This window comes from Oculina patagonica, chromosome 7 (genome assembly GCF_052425735.1).
Source record: "Oculina patagonica isolate OP01 chromosome 7, crgOcupat, whole genome shotgun sequence".
Taxonomy (NCBI): Eukaryota; Metazoa; Cnidaria; class Anthozoa; order Scleractinia; family Oculinidae; genus Oculina; species Oculina patagonica.
Genome location: NC_135764.1, coordinates 571,881 through 594,476, shown reverse-complemented (window position 1 = coordinate 594,476; position 22,596 = coordinate 571,881). Strand labels below are relative to the sequence as shown.

General features: G+C 38.0%; 4 protein-coding genes across 8 annotated transcripts in view; 3 read left to right on the top strand and 1 right to left on the bottom strand.

Annotated features, from left to right (window-relative positions):
- Nucleotides 1-1,415, top strand: part of LOC144659757 (transformation/transcription domain-associated protein-like) — a 79,317-nt gene extending 77,902 nt beyond the window's left edge. For all 3 annotated transcript variants that reach the window (XM_078520252.1, XM_078520255.1, XM_078520253.1), the window contains one exon: nt 392-1,415. In XM_078520252.1, coding sequence (XP_078376378.1) covers nt 392-501 — 110 coding nt within the window. In that variant the 3' untranslated portion in view covers nt 502-1,415. The remainder of the gene's footprint in view (nt 1-391) is intronic.
- Nucleotides 1,409-22,596, bottom strand: part of LOC144659766 (protein FAM221A-like) — a 26,942-nt gene continuing 5,754 nt past the window's right edge. The window contains exons 1-6 of one of the 2 annotated variants that reach the window (XM_078520264.1): nt 4,489-4,625; nt 4,059-4,232; nt 3,714-3,972; nt 3,063-3,237; nt 2,412-2,560; nt 1,409-2,059 (exon numbers count right to left, since the gene is read on the bottom strand). In XM_078520264.1, coding sequence (XP_078376390.1) covers nt 1,865-2,059; nt 2,412-2,560; nt 3,063-3,237; nt 3,714-3,972; nt 4,059-4,232; nt 4,489-4,565 — 1,029 coding nt within the window. In that variant the 5' untranslated portion in view covers nt 4,566-4,625 and the 3' untranslated portion in view covers nt 1,409-1,864. Of the gene's footprint in view, nt 2,060-2,411; nt 2,561-3,062; nt 3,238-3,713; nt 3,973-4,058; nt 4,233-4,488; nt 4,626-22,596 lie in introns of those variants that run through there. The other variant, XM_078520265.1, reaches the window with a different exon arrangement.
- LOC144659764 (E3 ubiquitin-protein ligase ZSWIM2-like) lies at nt 4,822-16,310 on the top strand. The gene is made up of 11 exons (XM_078520260.1): nt 4,822-4,991; nt 7,357-7,433; nt 7,601-7,641; nt 8,347-8,563; nt 9,126-9,246; nt 9,517-9,638; nt 10,767-10,851; nt 11,080-11,201; nt 13,085-13,567; nt 14,218-14,548; nt 15,647-16,310. Exons 1-11 carry the CDS (start codon nt 4,842-4,844, stop codon nt 15,869-15,871), a joined length of 1,974 nt encoding a protein of 657 aa, XP_078376386.1. The 5' UTR covers nt 4,822-4,841; the 3' UTR covers nt 15,872-16,310.
- The window catches only part of LOC144659767 (uncharacterized), a 15,652-nt gene continuing 12,020 nt past the window's right edge, over nt 18,965-22,596 (top strand). The window contains exons 1-2 of one of the 2 annotated variants that reach the window (XM_078520267.1): nt 18,965-19,071; nt 19,737-19,920. Coding sequence is in view for 1 of the 2 variants with exons in the window: in XM_078520266.1 (XP_078376392.1) it covers nt 19,049-19,071 (23 nt within the window). In the remaining variant the exon portion in view is untranslated. The remainder of the gene's footprint in view (nt 19,072-19,736; nt 19,921-22,596) is intronic. The other variant, XM_078520266.1, reaches the window with a different exon arrangement.

Here is a 22,596-nt window from a genome sequence, read left to right as displayed (position 1 = left end):
ATTTCTCACACATTGTTCACATTTTTCCATGCATGGTCAACACTCTTATAGGCCATAGAAATAGAAGTGGAACCACGAGTCAGTATTCCAGTATTTCCCCTTTGAATCCGACAAATGTGTAGGAAATTTCGTCCTATAAATGTTCCAGCTGACTTTTCACAACTCGCCAGATTATGTTTTCTGAAAAAGTCGCGATAATTTCTCAAGTCAGTTTCCGAAATTTGCCTTGCACTGCGTTACAGGTGATGTCATTTCCACGGTCTTTACTCTTATCGACCATAACTTTCGACTAATGAGCGCACGAGAATTTTCTCAGTTACTGTATAAAGGCCGTTAACTCTCACGTAACTTATCACTTACTCAAGTAAATATCATGTGTTGATCTTTTCAGACCTTGCTCAGTACGAGGGAGGTGAAACCAAGGTGACCACTCTGATAGCTGCGGCCACTAGTCCTGATAACTTGTGCCGCATGGATCCTGCCTGGCATCCGTGGCTATAGAACACCCTTCAACCCGTGTCCAGGATGAAAATGAACTCGCCATTATCATACTGTACGGCTGGATCCAAGTACTATCCAGATGAAGAAAAATTATTCAACAAGAAAAACAAAAGAGGAGCAATAATCATAAAATGACTATGCCACGAATGGTTCATCTTAAAAACGTTCGCTTACCATTTTCAAGTTTTTGAAAAAGAACCGTTTGTAATCCGTCTCCATCTACCCCAGCATTAACAAAACTTGTTCGCTTACGGTTTATTTTCACCTCTTTGCTGTTTTTCTACTCATTTAAGCTATTATTTTCAGCTTTCTTTGATGGTAATTTTGTAGGTCGCGAAAGACGGCTGAATATACCGTAACAAAAGGGAACGTACAGTGTAGATCCCTTTACACGTTTCTGTGTATTATTTGCAGGCTTGTTTATGGATGGATCTTTTGACACTGTAACTGTAGTTTCAATGAGAACAAATTGCGTACCCATTGTAGGAAATATTTATGACCTTTGTAGAAGTGGCGACACTGCATTTTTTTAATACTTAGTAACAAGTATTGTAGGCATTTTTATTATGGCCCAACAGCATAATATCCTGGCCAACGAGATAGGCATTTCGTTGCACACGTGGATTTCGTATACTGGGAGTGAAACATGCAAGCTGATTACTTGTTGTTGCTTGTTTTATCTTGTGCTTTCTTACCTCATAGTATCATTTCTTTTGCTGGTAAAGTAGATGTCATGTAGGAGGGGAAAAAATGTAATAGTCAATAATTTAATCACTGTAAATTTCCTTTGTTTTTATTTTTATTTTCACTCTTGTATAATTTAAAATTTTTCATTAAAAAATAAGTTATGAAAACCCAGTAGAAATGCACGTGTATGTACAGTTTAAATAATAAACAGTCTAGCCATATCCTCACTCTGTGCATTGCTGTTTTTACTTGTTGTGTGTGTACGTTTTTTTCCCTAAGCATGGAACGTTACTCCTCCGCGGACTGCAGACTGTTGTTTTCCATTTATTGTTATCTCACAAGACAATGATTTGGGGACAATGGCCTGCAGTCTGCACTTTACAATACACATTTTCGTGATGCCATTACAACAAATAGCCACACTCAGCCACGTCCCCGGCGAGTTTGGATGTGACGTCACCCACCAAGCTTGTCGGGAGAGTTCGCACTCGGTTCCAAGCCTCCTCCGCTCAATTGCATAGCGAAAATTGGCCTGGAGACGAGACTGAGCCACACTGTGTGACCCAAAACAAATTGACTGTATTGCTTGATACTGTCTCATCGCATCTTTACATATTGACACACTCAATGCCATAGCACTGCTCCAGTAATTTATGCCTGATTTTGTTCAGTTTCATCATTTGTGGCTCTGCCTGCTTGTCTGGGTTCCAGGGCTTCTGGAAGAAGCAGCAGGCTTGGTTGCTGATGTTGCTTTACTTGGCCCAGTCCTCCTGGCAGCACTGCTTGTGCTCTGCTGCCCAGTGCTTGCCGCTGTCAATCTTTTTGGTTGAGGTGATCTTTGCAATCTGGCTTGTTCCTTTTCTGCCTTCAGCTAAAATAACAATAACAGTACATTTAAAATGCTAAAACATTAGATAAATACAGGTCTGCAATGCATACAGAGTACATGCACCAATGCGCTTATTGAGCATTTTGGTTTCTGGATTGCATAAAGTGGCAAATTGACATGTACATGTCAACTTAATTTGAAACTGGCATATTCTAACCAATCAGTGTCTTTTTAACCAATTGTATTCAGACCCTTAACACATTAAACTTCCCTCATTAATGCTTACTCATTAGACACTGCTGAATGATATATTGCCCCGTTGTCCTATTAAATAATAATTGGCTTCTTCATAAGTCTCATTAGAAGCCTAGATGCAGTCAAATAGAAGCCTCACCCTTGCTTGATATCGCTTCTCAAAGTAAGCCATGTCTTCTTCCTCTGTAGTTCTGCGTGCCACTTGCCCTGTGCTACCCCCCATCCCATCCTCTAATGACAGCCCAGCCATACCAGCACGTGCTCTGAGGAATGGATGATCATCAGGCCCTAGAAAAACATAATGAAGGAAAGCTGCTTCTCAAGGGCAGACATGAAAAAAATAAGGGAAGCCTTGAGCCAAGTGGCCCATACTGCTGAAGCTTATCCCGGTTTCGATAGCATAAAGTGGCTAGGAATATTTCTACTCCCTCCTGGATGGATGCTAGTCCATTGCAGGGTACCCCTCCAGCAATATTTCACCATTACCCATTTATACACTGTGGGAGTGAAGTGTCTTGCCAACTGAACACAACACAGTGACCCCGGCTAGGGCTGAAACCGGGACCATGGTCTGGAGTCCAGGACCCGGTTGTTCAAAGGGTGGATAACACTATCCAGTGGATAAGTGCTGACGAAACATACTGCGCTATCCACCGGATAGTGATTTATCTGGTGGATAAAGTTATCCACCCTTTGAACAACTGGGGCCAGCACGCTAACCATTAGGCCACCAAGCCTCCCACAGACATGAAGAATCACTGATCTCCTTTTGATTAGAGTTATCACCTACCCACAGGCTGCTCCAACATATGTAAGGGCGGTGGTCCGATTCCACTGTCATCCAAGCGCATATAGCCGTCCATCAGTGAACTGAAACCTGTTATTCCACCCATAGCAGCGTAAGGTACATCTTGACCCACTGGGTGGCCACGAGATATTCGTTCTTCTTTTGTCTCTACGATTGTCTGCAAAATGAAAAATGATTTATTGTATTAATTATATCAGTCCGGTGTACATGTAGATATTGAGTGATAACCTTGGATGAAAGTGATTGTGTCAGCACTATTGATTTTATAGACTGAACTGTTTGGCAGGGAATAATATGGATTGTGGCCAGTGGGGAGAGTAGGCCATATGTCAGCGGTGGAACAGTAAGCCAGTGGGTAGGTGGGGTGGGGAAGTTGGGCCCCAAGTGACTTTTTTGTTGTTCTCAGGAAGGGGGTGGAGTGGCCAGCAAATTCTTGTGGGAGGGGAAGGGGACTGGTTGTGTCTCCATGTTCTACAATACTTAAACGTGACAGTAGGTATACATGTGAGCCAGAAGATAATGGTTGACTTCTGCTATTAAAATTTCTTTGCCCACAGAGCCCCACAGAGGCAGAGAGAACTTTGATTTCAATGAATTCAAAGATACTTTATAACTGATCTGAACTATACCAACCTTATGAGCATAAGTTGGCTGTCCACAACCACAAGTGTAGGAACTTGTGAACTTCTTACAGGCACAGCCCTTTGAGCACTTGTATGGTACCACTTCTGGAAGATCGTCAGCAAAGTGCTTACACTGGCATCTGATTGGCTGAGTGCCGTTCTTTGGTACATAGTGGTAGCTCTTACATTTACAGCCACTAACTCGACAAGGAACTGGAATAGGTCTGGTCTGTGGTAATGTCTCATAATCAGTTCTATGTTGTTTGTACCTAAGTTTTGCAAAACATTTTATTAATTTTGTATTTTTTACATGAATGTACAAAATTCAAATTTATTATAACATTGAATATTTTACCTGTGATTACAGAAACACATTGTTTCTGGGCCGACCATCTTGCAGTCCATACCGTTAGGTGCTGTCCAGCTAACAAACAGCCTGTTTTTCATTCTCACGGGCAGCACATTTTTCTTATACTCTTCATATTCTTCAGGGGTAAAGAGTTTTCCACCATCATCGTCCCCAACAATCCTGAAAAAAAAATTTACTTAGAAAAATCCAAAGTTCGGGAATTTATTTTACGGAAAATTCTGCAAATGCAAATGCAGCGGCATCTCAATGCACTTTTCCACAAAATGGCAGATTATGATTATGCCTCGATCAACCTCAAAGAACTTTTAGCCTAAATATCTTCAGAGTTCAGTACTTGCATATTTAATAAGCTTACTGCAGGTTGTTTAGCATGCTTTGTTTTTGGTTTATTTGACTCTAAATTTGAGTCGCATACCTCCGGTATTCCAAGTACTGATCAATAGAAGCTGCAGCACTATGATCCAGCTTTAAATGTATTTGATTCTCTGCCATTTTGGATGCAAAACGAAATCAACCTTCAAACAAGAAGTCGGAACAAAACGAGAAAGCTTCTTTCGTTTCTAAAACAACGGGAATCTCCGTCATATAAGCGACATAAAATGTCCTTCAGTTACTAGTTCCAGTCTTCCCCTGCTGAAATCGTTGCCAGGCAAGCGTGAATACGAGGCAAAAACAAATTTGCAAAATTCAAATGCCAGAGGATGAAGTTGGTTTTCTTATGATATTCTTTTGAAATTTCCGAAAGTATAGTAAATAACACACTGTGGTATGGCTCGACGGATTCCTTGGAAAAGACTCTGTCCAGATGTTGTTGCAAACAGGATCGAAGAAGCCAGCCAAGCTAGGATTTATCTGCTGCGTGAGACGGGTCCGACTGGGTTTCTTTTGAAGGAAGATGGTTTGGATCGAAAATTTAAGGTTTGCTGCAATTAACAGCTGTTTCTTATCACTAGCAATGTAACTGTGTTAACTTAATTTATCTATCGAGTGTTACATGACGATTAGCTTTGACATTAGACTACAAAACAGAATTTTCAATTCGTACAAACAACTGTAAATTACGGTGCAGTTTGCTTCCTGAACGTGATGCAATGTAACTGAATGTAAGCTTGAGAATTTTTTATAGGGTACACGGCAGATCTTAGATCTCAGATATGCACTTTACATTATGTTTACACTTGAAAGCACATTATGCACATAACTGTTGTCCATTTTTTTACAATGAATGACGCGGAACAATGAATTTAAATTATCGTCATTGTTTTGCACAATTTTATTTACAAAATGTTTAGTGTTTATAAACTTAAATAGTCAGTTTGTCTGACAACACCGAGTAGGGAGACTTTCTGTTCCTTTGTATCAATATAGTCTTTATTCGTCTTTAGTATTTATTTTAAATCTGCATCTGCAGTAATTACATTATTTTGTAACATGTTTACATGACACCTCTATTGGGGCCGATTTACACAGTAAGACTTTTTCCCATGCAACAAGCTTACAACAGGCCTACAACATGACTTAGGACCATTAACATATGTGCACATCTTTCATAAAGATGTGGTAGGTTGACTTACATGACGCGATTCACACTGTAGTAATGGCGTAAGTGTGTCAAATGCAATAATCATAGGAAAACATTTTCCATCTTATTTTCCCTGGTATTGGTCCTGTTCCTGCATTTTTCAGTCATTTTTGCGACTTTTTTTGCTTGTTTACAAGCGAAAATAGGAGAATAGCAGTTATGTGGGGCAAAATTTGGAACATTCTTGTCTACTCTCAAGGGACTTTTTTAATTTCTCAAGGGAATATTTTAATTTCTCAAGGGATTACTTTCCGCTGTGGGTGATCACGCGATCTCGTGGAAAAAACGTGACTTGTCACATTTACAAACGTTATATAACAATGTTAAAAGTGACATGTCAGCTTTCTTATCTCAACGCACGTGTGTCTGAAAGGCGATCTATAAAAAGCGTCGCACAAACAATGGATTGCGTAACTAAAACACGAATAAATAGCCACTAGCACTTACATCGTTTAAAAATTACAAACGTCAAAAATAAACCATACCAAAAAACTTGCTCTTTTCAAAGATATTATTGAAGTTAAAACAAATGCAAGAGATGGGGGCTTCTTTTAAGGCTTCTTTTTTAGGCCAAATTTGGTCGCTACAAGCGCCCATTCTATTTCGTCATCAGCCTAGGTCGTTAGGGACGTGACCTCGCGTTGACAGCAATGTTGCATGAATCGGCTTTACAACATGCGATCGTATCTACGCAGTTCGAGTGGAATTCCAGTCAAAGACAGCAAAATTCCTTCGTATTTCATCTTCAAATATAATTCGATAGCATTCACTGTATATATGGCTTTTGTTTAATCCTTCTTAAGCCCACGAAGAAGCTGTCTTGATATCCGACCCTCGCATAGACTGTCCACAGCCCTCTATTTTTCGTGTTTTTCGATCGATGAGCGCTCGGTGAGAACGACGAGAGACCTGGACGCCAGCACAAAACAGAAGAAGCAAGAGGGTGGGGGCGGGGAGCGAAAAAACGCCTGACTCGTCCCCAGTCGTCTTCATACAGCACGCGGCAAATATACAGCGGAGGGAGAGATTGCCGCGTGCCAGATGAAGACGACTGGGGACGAGTCAGAAAAAACGCAGCTTGAGTGTATCGATTTGTTTACGCAATGTTTTCTCCGACAGTAGTCGGAAATATCCGTATTTTTTTCGTGCTCTTTCGTGGAGCAATCGTAACGATACGGCCTTGAACACATTGAACAGCGGTCTACCTATAACAATTCAAATATGGCGTCACAAAAACAAAGCGTCGAACGCATATTTTGCTGTTTCATTTGCTAATTTCGCTGCCGTAATCGACTGCCTCGAAAGGTCCTTGCAATTTTAAAGTATAGAATTGTCAGATCTCGGTGAAATTTGCACTGTTTATTTGTGTAATGTTGAGGAATATGTGTATAAATACCCGGCGCGGACGAGCCATTTTTGACAAAATTATATGGCTGCATTTCCTCCGCGAAGATAGGAAATTGTTAAACTAAACTACAAAGCAACCGTAATGATAAGTTCGAAGAACAATGCACAGGATAAACCTTCGACTCATACTTCATGCAAAAAAAGTCGGTATCTCGAAGAGACTTTGATCTGTAACTAAACTCCCTGTAAGACATTCTTTCTAAGACGGACAATTGGAGCCGGTCTCAACAGTGTCCATTTTCACAAGAGTTGACTGAATGATTGATGTATAGATATTTTCCTGTTCTTTTTTAGGTGTTTTTAGGTGATCAACATTCTTGTACTTGCCAAACTTTTACTAAGGAAAAGGAGTTATGTATTCACATTCTTTGGTAAGTTGACCTGTTGGACTACTACTCCATTCCTACATCCCTTCCTGATAGAATACTTAATAAGTCTATATATATAAATAACTGTTCCTTAACTTTTAGCCCTTAAAAATAACTTAATACTGGCTGATGTCTTTGGTATTTATTTTTTAAATTTTTTCCGTTCACAGGGTGCTTCTCAAGAAATTCAGAGTACCCAAAGAAAATCAAAGTATGTTGTCTAAACTAAATGAGAAATAGGATGCTTTGGTTAAAAACACCCACATATTAGAAAACACCCATGTACAGTAGAATCCTGATTTGTCAAACTCTTCGTTTCTCAAAACTTCTGATTTCTTGAAACCAATTTTGTTTTTGTTTCCCCTGGATAGTACTGAACTCTCTTATTTTACCCCCAATTTTTCAAACCTCCCGATTTCTCGAAGCAATTTTTGTTTTCCCTTGAGGTTCGAGATATAAGGATTTTACTGTGCCTTCATAGAATTACATTATAATACTTACCCTCACAGGAAGCACTCATGACCTGTATAACTCATGTCCAATTTCAGTATGTTATGGTATAAATAATACACATTATTAAAAAATAGCAATGGTATATTGCAACTCCTGCATTTTGATTGGTTAACAGGCAATGGTATATGAGCTCATATACCATTGACCACAAATATGGTAGCCAATACGCGTCAACCAAAACAGCTGGGGATCAGCTCAAATGTTGTAATTCTTTGGGCGTTTTAAGTAAAACGTCGCGCTTGTTGGCCATGAAATTGTTATGGTCAACTTGGTGCTACGTGCCTTGTTGGCATCTACCATCTCATATCCAATGCACGCTCTTGGAATATTAACAAATTATTAATAATATTGTTAAGTATTCCATTCAACAATTTACCAGTGAATGTAATTGGTTTGCTTTTAGTTATTTTTCAACTGTCACTGGTGGAACGTGAGATTAATGAGGTCATGAGAGGAGGCTACTCAAGATCAAACAGAACAAAGAGAAAGGAATCTGAGAAGGACACGGCTTCTTCTGATGACAGAGAAAAACTTAAACAGAAACAAATTGATGAAGAAGATGTGTGTCCTATTTGTCAGGATGAGTTTCTACAGAAGGCTGAACCATTAACGTATTGCAAGTAAGTCTGCAAGTTGGACTCTAGTATATTGTGAAAGAGTTATTGCACTGTTTATTTTAAGCTTCAAGAGGGGGGTGAATAGGTTCCTTGATTGACAGATTTGGCCTTTAAAACCTCATGGATTGTGGATTTTTGCGATAAACTTAGCGGATTCTGTGATTTTGAAAATACAGTGGATTGTGGATTAGCTAAGGATTTTGGCCATGTTCCGATCTTTTCATGTCAGAAAGTTCGGATCATAAATTAACTAAACAAAGTTCGGATCGCACTCTGGTCAGTCCTTGTCGGTATGTTGGCGGAATTGTCACAAAACAAGCAATGAAATGAAACTTCTTGAAAAATTGGCATGAAAAACAACATCTAATGTCTGTTGCAGTAAAACTAATCCACACAAAGTTTTCATGCAATGCGGATTTGAATTTGAACGAAAATAGTGGAACATGGAATTAAGCCAAAAAATAGCACGGATCTTTGGGATTTGCAAACCCCTATTCACGTCCCTCCTTCAATTATTAAATAAAGTTCTGATTTACAAACAAAGCATCTCTCTGATCTCTTGAAGGTATGGTTGTGGTAACAGTGTGCATATAAAATGCATGAAGATCTGGGCTGAACATCAACGCTCAACTGGCGAAAAAATTGTTAAATGTCCTCTCTGCAGAGTGGACTTTGGATCTTTTCAGGTAATTAAGCTGGTAATTAAAGCCAATTGTGATCTTTGATTTAAAAGTCCTTTTCCTGCTGCCGCGATTGTCTTACTTGCTGAGGATCAGTCATCTTTTCCATCCATGTGGCAGGAGACTCTATCTTGTACTTAAATTGATTAATTCATAATCCTTTAATATTTTTTTCTAATGAACATTTTATATTTAGATTAGAAATTGAGGATTGTGAAGCCTTTATTTCAAACTGTTGGACTTTTCTAATTAATTTTTATATCATTCTGTTGTTAGGAATTGATGGATGAGTTTCATAAATCATCTCGTCGTAAAACAAGGGCAGAAAGACAAGATCTTCACCTTGGGGCGACTTGTAAAAGGTGCAGATTGTGTCCTATAGCAGGAAAATGTTACAGGTGAGAAACAAAGATGTCCTTTCACATGATGATGTGCTAAGTGAAAATGTAAAGCTGTGGCTCTTAGAATAATTGCAGGGTGCCCAAAGGTTCTTCTGTAAGAAATCTAAGGTGCCCAGCTCTTAGTTGCTTTCATGATAGAAAAGTTATACGTGTCGCCTGAAGGCAAAAGTAAGTCACCTGAGGCACCTGGGCACTGCTAGAGCACAGCCCTGAAATGTTCAGTGGCTTGAACCACACAATTCTATCCTAATTGTAAGTCATTCTACCAATATAGCTTAACCACACATTTCTTCATGCACATGTTGTTAAAATTTCTCTTTGGTCCAAATTTTTTCTATCCAGTTTAATTTTTATTTCCTATATAGCGGTATTTTAGATTATGGTAATGAATACAATGTGTGAAACAATGAAAAATAAAAATCAAACTGGTTTGAAAAATTTTAAGGCAAAGATAAATCTAACTCATAACATCAAAAACACATACATGAAGTTTTGTGAAAATTGGCTTATGTCCTTCCTAGCTTGTGAGAAGTCAAGCTACAAAAATGGTTGACATCGGTTTTCCACAGCCCTGCTTGTAGCAAACATGTACTAACCTGCAAGGCAGTCTGTTTTGTTTTCTGCTGCAAGATAATCACAGATCATCGAAAGCATTAAAAATAAAAACAACTTCAAGAGAACTGGAAGTAAGCACAATCAGTAGAGTGCGCAAAATGGGGCATGCAGTTTGAACAGATCCATCTGCAGGGTGTGCATGTAAATGTAATAAAATGGATTTTCCAGGCTGCCCCTTGTTGGAACCATCGTCAGTGTGCTACCCTGAAGACTTACTTCATTTCCCAACTAAAAAGTCCGAAAATGTTACTTGCCCAGCCAGACAGGATAATCACTAACCCTGGGCTTATATCAGACAGGGCTTTCTTTGCACACTTATCTGCCTTTGCCCCCCACCTTCACATCACTCCCTGTGCTCACGTCAGTCACAGTTCTTCCTTACTGCATTCTTCTTGCATCGAAAAAATAGAGATGTTGTGAACAGTCTACATGAATCAGACACAAGACCATCTGTATTCACAGACTAACTGTGTTACTAAGTCTTCTTAATAATTGTGCATCTCTTCACAGGTGTGTTGTTTGTGCAGATTATCACCTATGTCACACATGCTTTGCCACAGATACCCATATGCAACATTCCTTCCAGTTTAGACAGGTAAGTAATACATTTCATGAGTATATCTCTAATAACTGAACACAAATTGACGTCTGTGCCTTTTGTTAAATGTTTCTGGTCAAGTTACGCGTGACATCAAGTTTATTTTTTGCACTGTTTGGCATTTTATTTAAATAGTTATTTTTCTGTTTCGCAGCAATATTTTGAATTCTGTAGTCTCAAGGACATATCAGATCCACCCACACCAGTCTCTTCTCTTATTTTTAGAAACCCAGTGAGCGCTGGCGTGCAGCTCAACGAATCACACCGTTACCAAATGCAGTCATAAGTGACCTACTGAACCGCGACATTTCTGATGGCGATTATGAATTGCTGCTACAACTTGACAGGTAGGGCTGGTAGAGACATAGAGGATAATACATGGTGGCATGGAGATATGAAATTTATCTTCAAGTGTTCAAATCGATATCGGTTTTGAACATGAGAAGATAAATTTCATATATCCAAGCAACCATGTATAATTCTGTTTATTATATAAACCTACTAATTACAGTATTTTTGACGAATTTCCGAAGATTTCCGACCATTTTCCGAATATTTCCGAAGATTGTCAAAATGTTTTCTGAAGGTCGTACGAATGTTTCCAAACATTTTCCGAATTTTTCCAAAGATTTCCGAAGATTGCCGAGGAAGATCCGAAGATATTTTGACTTAATATAGATAAACGTTGGCTCCAGGGGGGGGGGGGGGGGGGGGGAAGCAACTTCCCATACATTCTCTTATATGAAATCTGAGCGATGCTCTCACAACTTGCAAAGCAATCATCGGGGCGGTAGTCAGCGGATGTCTCTAAGGCACATGAGCAGCTCCTTTCTTTGTGAACTTGCCAAAACAATAACAACATGGGACCAGTGAGAGAGTTCGATTTTTTTATATATGTAGTAATAAAAAAGACTTTCTAAGTTTTGTCTTTAAAGCAGCGAAAATTTCTCCGGAAAGGTTTGGCGATGAATATTCCCGCTCTAGTCGGAGCTATTGTTCTTGCTCTATTGTTTCGAAGTTGTTTGTTGACTTGGTCTTTCTTTGTTTTACTTCATTTACAATCCCCATGTGGGCCAGTTGAAAAGCGTGGTACAAACATTTGCATTTCAGCACTGAAAAGTAGCACGGCATCACAAAATTCTGCGTTCTTAAAACTACACGACGATGACGAAATTTTCGGATTAAACAGCTGCTTTTAGATTTTTAGTTAAGAGAATTGAACCCCTTTATAATAAGTGATTCCACGACATAGCAGCTTCCATTTCGCGGGAAAAGATTGCCTGTTGCATCATCGTCCAAAAACCGCTGACTACATCGTGAATTGATCGCTTTGCAAGTTGTGAGAGCATCGCTACTCGGTCCCAGACCTCGTTTCTTCCCCCCCCCCCCCCCTGGTTGGCTCATTGAGCATTGAAACATGGAAAGCTCTGCGAGCTGATTGGTCAAAAATTATATCACATGTGTGGATATCATTTTTATCCACACATGTGTGATACCATTTTTATCGATTTGCTACCACTCGCTATACCGCTGCAGTTTATATAATAAAATAACATTTAGTATTGATATTCAGTGTACTTTTTTGTTAGCTTAATGAAATTTCACAAACAATGCATTATTGTTAAAATTGCATGTGTTTAAAGCAAAAGGCAAAAATGAAAGGGTAAGACTAAAGTTAACAATTGTTTGGTTTTTCACATTGATATCCAGTGTACTTTTTCAATAGCTTAAGGAAATTTCACAGCTTTTGTTGCTAAAATTGCATGTGTTTCTAAAAGCAAAAGCCAAAAATGAAAGAGTTGGACTTAAGTTGACAATTGTTTGGTTTTCACATGTTATTGAGAATTGTTATTTGCCTTTAAGCTCAAGCTCAGTGATAACACAAACCCAAGACTTCTGAATCTCCAGACGTTACTGTTGGTTCAATCTACAATATTAAAGGAAGGTTGTTTTTTCCAAGACTATTGAGTAACCGTGGTAACTTTGCTTTTTAGCTCATCTCTGTTACCTGTTACCCCTCCCTTTCACTATAATGTTATTTTTGTCTAAAAAGGCCACCTGGTCTGTGTAAATAAAAGAGCAAAAATGTTTTATAACTCCTTCATGACATCCAGGTACAAAATCAAAACAAGTCCTTGTTGGTTTGTTGTTTGCACCAAATGGGCTTGTGAATGCCTTTTGTGTTGGGAAGCCACTAAATTTCACAATTTCATCGTGTTTAAAACCACAGGCAGGTAACTGATCAAGATGGGATCCCTGCTCACGTGATACACAGTCTACCAACACAAGTTTTACAAGAGAGACACAGACTGCTCAGTGATGGCAGCAGCTGTGGCGTCTGCTTACAAGGATTCCAAACACACCAGCCCATCAAGACCTTACCGTGTCAACATCCATTTCACATCACCTGTATTGACAACTGGCTTACAAACCACTCTCAGTGCCCTGTAGATGGCTCATATGTCGGTTCTGTTACAACTTTGGCATCTATAACGCCTGCACCTCCACCGCAGCCAAATGGTCACGTGGTGCCGGGAGTGGGACGTTATATTACTGGTTCAAACAGTACCCCTGCTTTAGGCGGGGCTGGGAAAAGACCTGGGCAGAGATTAAAAGGACTAAGTGAAAGAAATGATTCATCAAGAAGTTTACCAAGCAGTTTTACTCTCAGTGGGTCTGGATTGTTGGCATCACAAAACAACAACAGATCAAGGTGAGTGAAAGAAAATTATGGAATAAATTATTAATTATGGAATAATGGAAATAAAACTGTAAAATAAAACGCTCTGTTGGATTAAAATTTAAATTAGATTTCAGTCCAACAAAGCGTTTTATTTTACAGTTTTTATTTTTTATTCATAACCCTGCGCAGGACATTTTATTAGTTAATTACCGTTGCAAGAAAATGATTGTCCAGCCTTAGAGTTGTGTTTTCCCGTGTATGTGAAGGTAATGTGCACTGGTTTCTCGTAAGTTTCTGAGAAAATGGAACGTGCAGGCTTTGATTCTTTTAAAGTGGCAAGACCATATTAATGTCTTTTCTTAGAGAATAAGCTTGCATTAGGCAAACTACACTTTTGGTCATTACTTCCTTATATTGAGCTGTTGCTGTCGAAGTTGCCTAAATTTAAAAAATTATTTAGAAAATACACTGCAAAAAAGTGCCCTCTGAAAGCTTTGTTTTTATAATTCTGAATAGCACGGCATTTCTTGTTCTCCCAAACGTCCACTAGTGAGTCTATATTAAACTGGATAGAAGCAAAAATATTTTAAAACCTTTCTTAAATTGCACATTCTTATATTACCTTCTACTGAAGTAGAACAGTTATTTTAAGATTGCTTACAAATCCAACTTTATTCCAGATCGGACGTAGACATCCAAACTCCTGATCAAATGTCAACAATACAGCCTCCATTGCTGGATCAACCTCGTATTACTGCACATACCGGTAACTCTTCAGTCACACAGCTTGTCCGACTGTCATCAGCGGGACGGGACGGGACAGGATCCCGACAGAGAGCTACACCAGAATCATCCCATGGAATAAAGACATTCACAAGACACAACATAACGTTCAGTCCTGCAAACTCTTCAAAACCACCCATGCCGCCTCAGAACTTTAACAACAGTAGAAGTTCTAGCGGAGACACGAGGAGGCCGAGACCCAAACTGGACAGAACACAGCGAAGCAGTGTAAGTGGCAAAGTATCAGTCAATGAGCAGATTTGTGCGAGCCCACGGTCTTTGCCAGAATAGTTGCTAGGCAACATGACGTACAGTCTCGTATCCAGAGTCCTCAGTCTCCTCTGACCGAGGATCTTGAAGACCCTGAGCACTGGATTGCATGACGTTCGTATCCTTATTGGGCCATGCTGACGAGAAAACGTTTGGGGGACTCGGCCGAAGTACTCGAGAGTGTTCGTACGGGGCTTTGATTGGGTATTTTTGCCGAGGATGTTTTTACGAAGATTTGCCGAAAACCAGCCCCTTTTTACCCAGCTGATACTCTTTTCACACCACTAAACAATTGTTTAGAAGTTTTTAAGTTATCAAGCTTAATTTTTTTGTACACAACCATTTTTTGTGAACTTTAAAATTACGAAGAGAAAACTGCAACACTGTGAGGCTGTCAGTTTTTCAATTTCTTTCACTTGGTTTACAAAATATTTTTAGCTAGTGTTCACAATCGTAGCATTAAATTCTTTGCCGTAAACATAAGCTAAGGAGGACAACGAAACAGTTGCCCGTTTTCTTTAAGGAAAAAAGTTTTGTCGCTCTACGCATTTGCCGGAAAATGGTTAATATCAGATCATAGTACTGAACAATGGAGCACGGTTTTTTTTTTTTCCTTCCCCCTACCCCCCGGGGGGGGGAAAAAAAATATCAAATATTTTTCTTTTTTTTTTTGTTTTCCCCCCGATAGATAAATTATTTTTGTTTTCCCTCGTCCCCCTCTTTTTTTTTTTTTCCTCCTCTTTTTTTTTCCTTCTTTTGTCCAATGAACTGCTGTTTTTGGAATAGCTTTTCCTTCCATCCTAACACATGTCCTACCCAGCTCCAACGTCTCCTTCTTATTATCGTTCTCTGGTGACATTGGGCAAGCAGATCTTTGTTGGAGTAGTTCTCACTTTTACAACTAAAAACCAGTTCAAACTGGTTTCTATAAGCAAAAGTGTAAACGTGAGGCTGAAATTTACAGAACGAAACTCAAAGTAGTGCGTTTTATAACTATCAAGCCTAGAAGGTCTGTAAGTACTGTTAAACCTGACTCAAGCTTTTATTACCTTGCAGTCCGTGGGAGAACTCAGTCTGTTCGCTTCAGGAACTGCTGTGCAGTTAGGATCGCAGACGCCGCCACTGAATCCCGACCAGAGACTTAAAGGACAACTTATGAAAGGAAAACTAACCTCGAAGAATTCCAGACAATCTGTATCAGACCCTGGACTCGCAGTGACTTTGGAGCCTATTGTCGGCTCTGGGATATCAGTCTACCTTCCCCCTGTAGACGTAGATTGATAATTTTATAAGTTTTTTATTATAAAAGTGTGAAAAGAAGAGATGTTTTACGGCCGACACTTGTCGAAGAATGGTCAATAGTGCTTGAATTACATAGTAAAACAAAGATTACTATGGAACAAATACGCGAGTATTGTGTCTTACTGTAAAGGCAATATCAGAGACGTACGCACCTTCCCAACAACATGGTACGTTTTGTACGCCGTGAACGAAATGCTGAAATATCTCAGAACCTCGTTGCTAAGATGAAAACCCACGATTCATGATGCATACTTTAGACAGAGGGGGAAAGTATATGGTATTTTGAATAAAGTTGGTCGAAATGTTTTTGCTAACTTCCGGCCACATGCTAAAAATAAACTGTACATATTAAAAAGCGTACCGTACCATTTGCTGCTAAGCAGTTATCAAACAAATAAAACAATCTGTTCAGAGACTAGATAGTGTCGAATTTTCTTTGTTATAAATAGTACCTGAAAGATGGCGGGGAAGATAGTTCAAAAACATTGAAAAGTATTGTGTTGGTCTAAAAAAACTGAAATAATGGCGGAAAGAATTTGTTGATTCAAGCAATATTTTTCCTTTTCTTGAATTGTGAAGAGAGCGCCACTGTGCAGGTTGAGTAAGGATTTTTGGTCACAGATTATGAATTTTAGATCAGGCTCTGTTATCAGTCCTTTTCCATACGAAGTGATTATCATATCCGTATCTGGCCAAATGGCGCCATTATAACAGCACACTGAATCACTAAATTTAGTGAACCGGAAGATAACAACTGGAAATAAACTGACGTCACTTGATATCTTTTCAACAAGACGTTTCCTTTAGGAACTATAAAAGCTTATATCCACATATAAGAAATTCATTTCTTAATTGACCGATAAGATTATAAGTGAGGTTTTATCTGCTCTTCCTAACCAACTTCTCTAATAGTCGGGTTTAACGTATCATCACTTTAGCCGCAAAGACACTAAGCTTCTTTCTCTGTTTTTTCGGGAGTACTCCCTTATAATCACCTAATGTAATAATAATAACAATAATTATAATAAGTAATAGTAATTGGACTGAGTGGAGTACAATTCAGAGAGTAATCGGGCGAGTAATTTTATAATCGGCCGAGCGGCGCGGAGGACGATTTGAAATTACTAATTAATAGTATTAATAAAAAATTCGAGGTTAGGAAGTCTTTGAGTGCAAAAAGTCAATGGTAAATTCAACTGGTTGAACAAACAGTGGAAAAACAGTAATAATAATAATCCCTTTTTAGAACCGTTTTTGTCTGAACGAAATATGGTATAGATTTTGACCATATTGGTCTATAAGGTATCAATTTTTGGGTCAGGTCTGAACTAGGGTGGCAGAGATCGCATATTTTGGTCTGATGTCGCATACGCAGCCCCGGGATTACCCCTGGGTCCAGTGGCATGAGACCCCTGGGTCTAGTGGCTAGGCTCTAAACTCTGATATACGTGTTTAAAGCTATGGAGACGAGAATGCATGCATGATAAAATCTGGCCCTCGTGTATATCAGTTCAATTAAGTTTCAAAGCCGTTTTTAATTGCCTGGTCCAATAACAAAGGCTGTCTACAAATATTACGTAATCTGCATACTTTGTTCTAAATTTGCTTTCAGAGAAAAAGGTCTGTAAGTCTGTATATAGAAAAGAATTAACTTGTTCTGTTTGAAACACATGCTTAAAACCAACATCATCTTTTTGAGTATAAATGTATTTTAATACAGATAACTCAATTTTCATCCATTTTTAGCAACTTTAAAAACTGTATTGCCGTGGCAAGACATAGAGTATGTTGTTAGAATCTGTTGTTGTTGTTGTTATTGTACGTATATTGCAGAACTTAAGACATGATTGGACAATCGAACGGATGTAATATACTTAAAATCCAATTTCTGTTATGTAATCGCTGAGCATGTTAACGCAGTCTTAGACTAGACTACAGGCACCGTCAAATCCGATCTTTCACGTGACCCAGCTACCGGATATGCCACTGACGTCTGGGGTACATTTTGTTGTTGTTGTTATTGATCTTGTTGTTTTTCGTTTGGGTTCATTTCATTCCCTTTCATGAGAGTCTGATCCCGGGCTTTAATCTGAATTATTGTGTTGCCTAGCCGACTTGTCAGTTTGTACGAAATAAAATCTTTAGTCTTATTTCTGTACGATGCGTCACTCTGATGGAAAAATTACATGGGATTGTGAAAAAAACTCATTTGTCATGGATGTTGTGGTTAACAAGCTGAAATCTTGAAATAAACACATTGATTTCCTGTGATTAATGTCTTGGATTTCGCTAATGAAATGTTGCATTGTGAAACGTTTACACTAAAAACATTTCTTTTTTATGAAGAGGCACTTGTACCTTTGTATGCACAATTATAGTATCAGTATGAGAATTAAGATTTTAGTTCAGATTAGTTTTACAGTGTAACTAGTTTTAATATCTAAATCTTGAATTACTTAAGATGAAAAATTTTCACCGATAATCATCATGCTACTGAATTGTTGTTTCAAAAATATAAGACTAGACATTACTTTTGAATAGATTTTTAAAAATTGATCCAGTTTAGCATCCTGTATCGTGTCCACTGGTATATTTTAGTTTTTACATATAATTTAATGAATATAGGAACAAAAGCTGGCTGCAATAGAAAGAGCAAAACTCTTTAATACACAGCATCTTCAATACGTCGAGGAAAAGCAACAAAAATCTAGCTACAAAATACCAATAAAACAGTTTACAAGTCAAACGGTAATACTAAATGATATTGATAGAAAGATAAGAGAAAAATAATAGATATAAGTTTAATTGAAGTTATGATTAGTGTCTATCGTATTTATATAAGCTTTTAGGTGTATTTTGTACTTGGTTTTGAGTGGCATTCTCGCACACGAGCAAGCTTTGTTTGTTAAGGTTTACTCATAGCTAGCAATATTTGGCCGCAATATTTATATGATATTTATGCAAGGTATGATATGAATCTATGCTAAATTGCTTTCAAGCAGTGCGTCCCCCGGCCTTACGGACGCCAACCTATCCTGCGCGGAATATTGGACAAGATTTTGAAGAGGGTGGATGTGGTAATGTAAGTCCTATCTGACGTGGATCAAAAGGATTTCAGTTGCAGCAAAATCATTCTGTCTTCACCGCGAATTTCTCATGCTGAATTCTTCTGTAGTAAGGTAGGTGGTTTAACCGCAATCTTTTATCTTGTTTCGCTTTGTTTGCTTATCCTAACGGGGTCGAAAATTGGCTTAATTGTGGAAGATCAAGCTAGAGTTTCTCGAGTGCAGGCAGAGTTATTAAATGCTACTATAGAGTTTGAATCGTTTCCCGAATGAAATGGTTGAGTATTCCACCTTCCTAAGTAAAACAACAACAACAAAAACCAAAACAAATCTGCAGTTTGTAATAGTATTAGATTACAAAAAGGCGTGCGACTAGGCTGAAAGATTTTTGATCAGAACACCTTTGTAAGAAGAACAATTTGCTTGGCTATTTGCGCAGAACATAAGAAATGAGATTCACATATAAAGCCCTATCACAGACAATACTTAATGATTTCAAGAACAATTTTTATTGACTCGTGACAAATATTAGCTTTGATCTAAGTGTCAAAAATGCCCTATTTTTCTCGATACTGTTTATTGTACTAAAAACTGGATTTTTTCTATGCGTAAAACGTTTCATTAGTTATACTGATATAGCCATGTCATAAACAATGCATTCCATTTGTCTCAGTTTAACTTGTTTACTTCATTTTCAGACTAGTTGTTTTTTTGTTAATTCAGCCGCAAAATCGCTCTCAATATATCCAAATAATTTATACTTTATGCAACTTTCTTAGCACTTCGACTGGGTTCCACACGCAATCAGTCAATCAATGGTCACATGATCGACAACCTGTTCGAATTCGATTCGTGGTAGATTTCAGTTCGTGCCACCGGTCGCGTAGATCATTTTGCAGCATGGATTTCAATTCTCCCAGATGTTGAGCAATTGCCTCAAAGAATAGCGCCTTACTAGTATCAGTAAGTAGAATTATATCGTCTTTACAATGTCTTTAGTAAGGGTAAACTAAATAGGCAAACATTTGCACAAAATGCACAAACATTCGAAAACATGACACAGATGTGCTTTCATCCAAATATCACACGAAGTTTATGACTTTTCTCAAATTTTGTTATTTTATAATGTGACATAAAAACTGACACAAAGCCTTAAATATCAGTTTATCCAATAAATATAACGTTGTTGTAGCCAAAACGCAGAAACGTAGGATTATAAAAACTGAGCGGGCCTTCAAAGATATTCTGTATGTTTTTTTTAGATAAGAATTTTTTTCCTCAAACAGCCCACACAGTTGGTCCGTTGCTACGATACTGTAATGGTCCTTCAATTAACAATCTCTATTAATGATATTAGTGCTTTCTGGTTTCGATTCAGCGTCTGGAAATAGCAAATATATATTCATTGAAAAACCAGTGTGCAAACCTACACAGAAGCCGTACAACTCTCGGGAGACAAGACTTTGAATCAGATCACTCTGCAGATACATGTCATTTTGATTCCTCTGTTATTTATTTATATATAATAACCGTTTAATGTATTGGCCTTTTAATTAGTCTATTTGCATTTTCAATTGTTAATGCTTTTAAAATGTGAGAATTTTGAACGATATAATTGAGTGGAAGGTTAAGGTTATCAATTTTACGTAGATGTTGTTCTTCTCCCATGGCAAGCACGAAGGCGGACGATTTGACTTTTCAGTGAAACTCCAGGAGTCCTTTGTGAATTCCAGTAGAATTCTAGATTTAAAAAGCAAAACTGCAGCTCGTTACAGCAAACAGTTTTTTTTTTTTTTTGGCTACTTCGCATAGAAGCACCGACTGGCAAAAACCTTTATCAGAAATTATCAGGAATTACTAGGCAACCATCTCAAAGTAAATAAATCATTTCAAGTGCTGCAGTATTATCCATTTAAAAGTTGTATGGCAAATTCCTTTCCCCTAAAAATTACTGAATTTCTTTCATTTGCAAGCAAAGATTGTTTTAGTGGCTGGACCCTGTGAGACACAGGGTCCAGCGAATTAAAAACATTAGAAGCACCGTCTAGTCTGGCAGACTATATAAATAAACTTGATTTCCAGAGATATATTGTGTGAACCTGATTTACAAGACAAAGCAAAAACAATAACAAACACAAAAGGTACAAGCAATAAGTGACAGAAAGCTTTACATGTTTAGCTTCGTTGGCAGGTCTAAGATCCTAAATCTCGGCTGCGCCTCGTGCGTCTCTATGCACTCGAAAATGCACTCGGACGCGTTTTTAAATAGTGAACCGAAGGTGGTGCTTCTAAAAGAAAATTGACAGACGCAACTTAATACAAAAAGATAAACAAGTTTATTGTACTAAATCTGTTATGGCCATGCTCAAAGTGAAAAGTAATCATTAAAAAAACTTACATTTCTAAATTCCAATTCGACCTGGATAGAGGGCCCACATGAAAACTAACTGGAGCTGATGTGGCTTCTTATTTATTTGTTATTATTTGTTATTATTATTAAACATGCTGCAAAGCTCCAATCCGTTCACATTTAATTTCTCAGTTTTCTTGAAGCATCATTTTGTTTTCAGCGAAAACAAACAACACTGTCTCGGTGAACCCATGAAATCAAATATTTTAGTTTTTAATTCGATTTTATAAAGTTAACTGCTTCACAATTCCGCTGAGTTGTATTGTTTGCAACTAAATTTAGATATTGTGAGTATTAAATATATTAAAATTTCGCCAAAATTATATATTTTGAAATCGAAATTAATATCAATTCTAAGGGGACAGACCATGAACGTAATGGCGCTCCTCAAAATATCTAATTGCCGTAACCATTCATCACTAGGATGCCTAAAATGCGTGCAATTCCACAATTGGTTTCGGCTCCATGTATCTCGGTAATTAAACCATAACACAGGCAATTATTTAAGCGATAACCATATCAGAAACTTGATGTTAATAGAAAAAAAAAAAAAAAAAAAAAAAAAAAAAAAAAAAACAAAAAAAAAAAAAAAAAAAAAAAAAAAAAAAAAAAAAAAACACCCCTAATATAAAACCCAAATCCTTGAAAAACTATGCACTACATTACTGTTATAACCAGGCTACTTGGACTAGAGCTGTCCACAAGTTGCTCAGAATTTCCCAAAAAGATGCGCGAAATTAAAAAAAAATGCTGCTCGCAAGTTGCTTCAAAAAATCCAAAAAGTTGCTTTTTATTACAAAAAGAAAGTTGCTTGAGAGTTGATCCAAAAAATCCGTTGTTTTCTATAAATTAAGAAAATTCTCGAAAACATTAACCCTGATTATGCTAAGCCCGGATTTTTCCGGGATTTGGAGGAATGGCCATTCAACCACTTGTGACGTCAGCAGATTCTTGTGATATGCAACTAATACAGGTTGGATAGATCTTTCCACAGGACTGTCCATTTTGAATATCGACTGAATTCTGGCAGAGCTAATCGAAAAAAATGAAGCCGGAAGTTGAAACATTTTCGCTTCTTCCTCAGAAATCTTCGGCAAACTTTATCTTCGGAAAAGATCAAAAATTTTCGGAAGCGTTCGTAACACTTGGACAATCTTCGGAAATCTTCGGTCTAGAAATTGCCCAGAATGCAAAAAGTTGTACGAAAGGAAAAAGGTTGATCGAAGAGA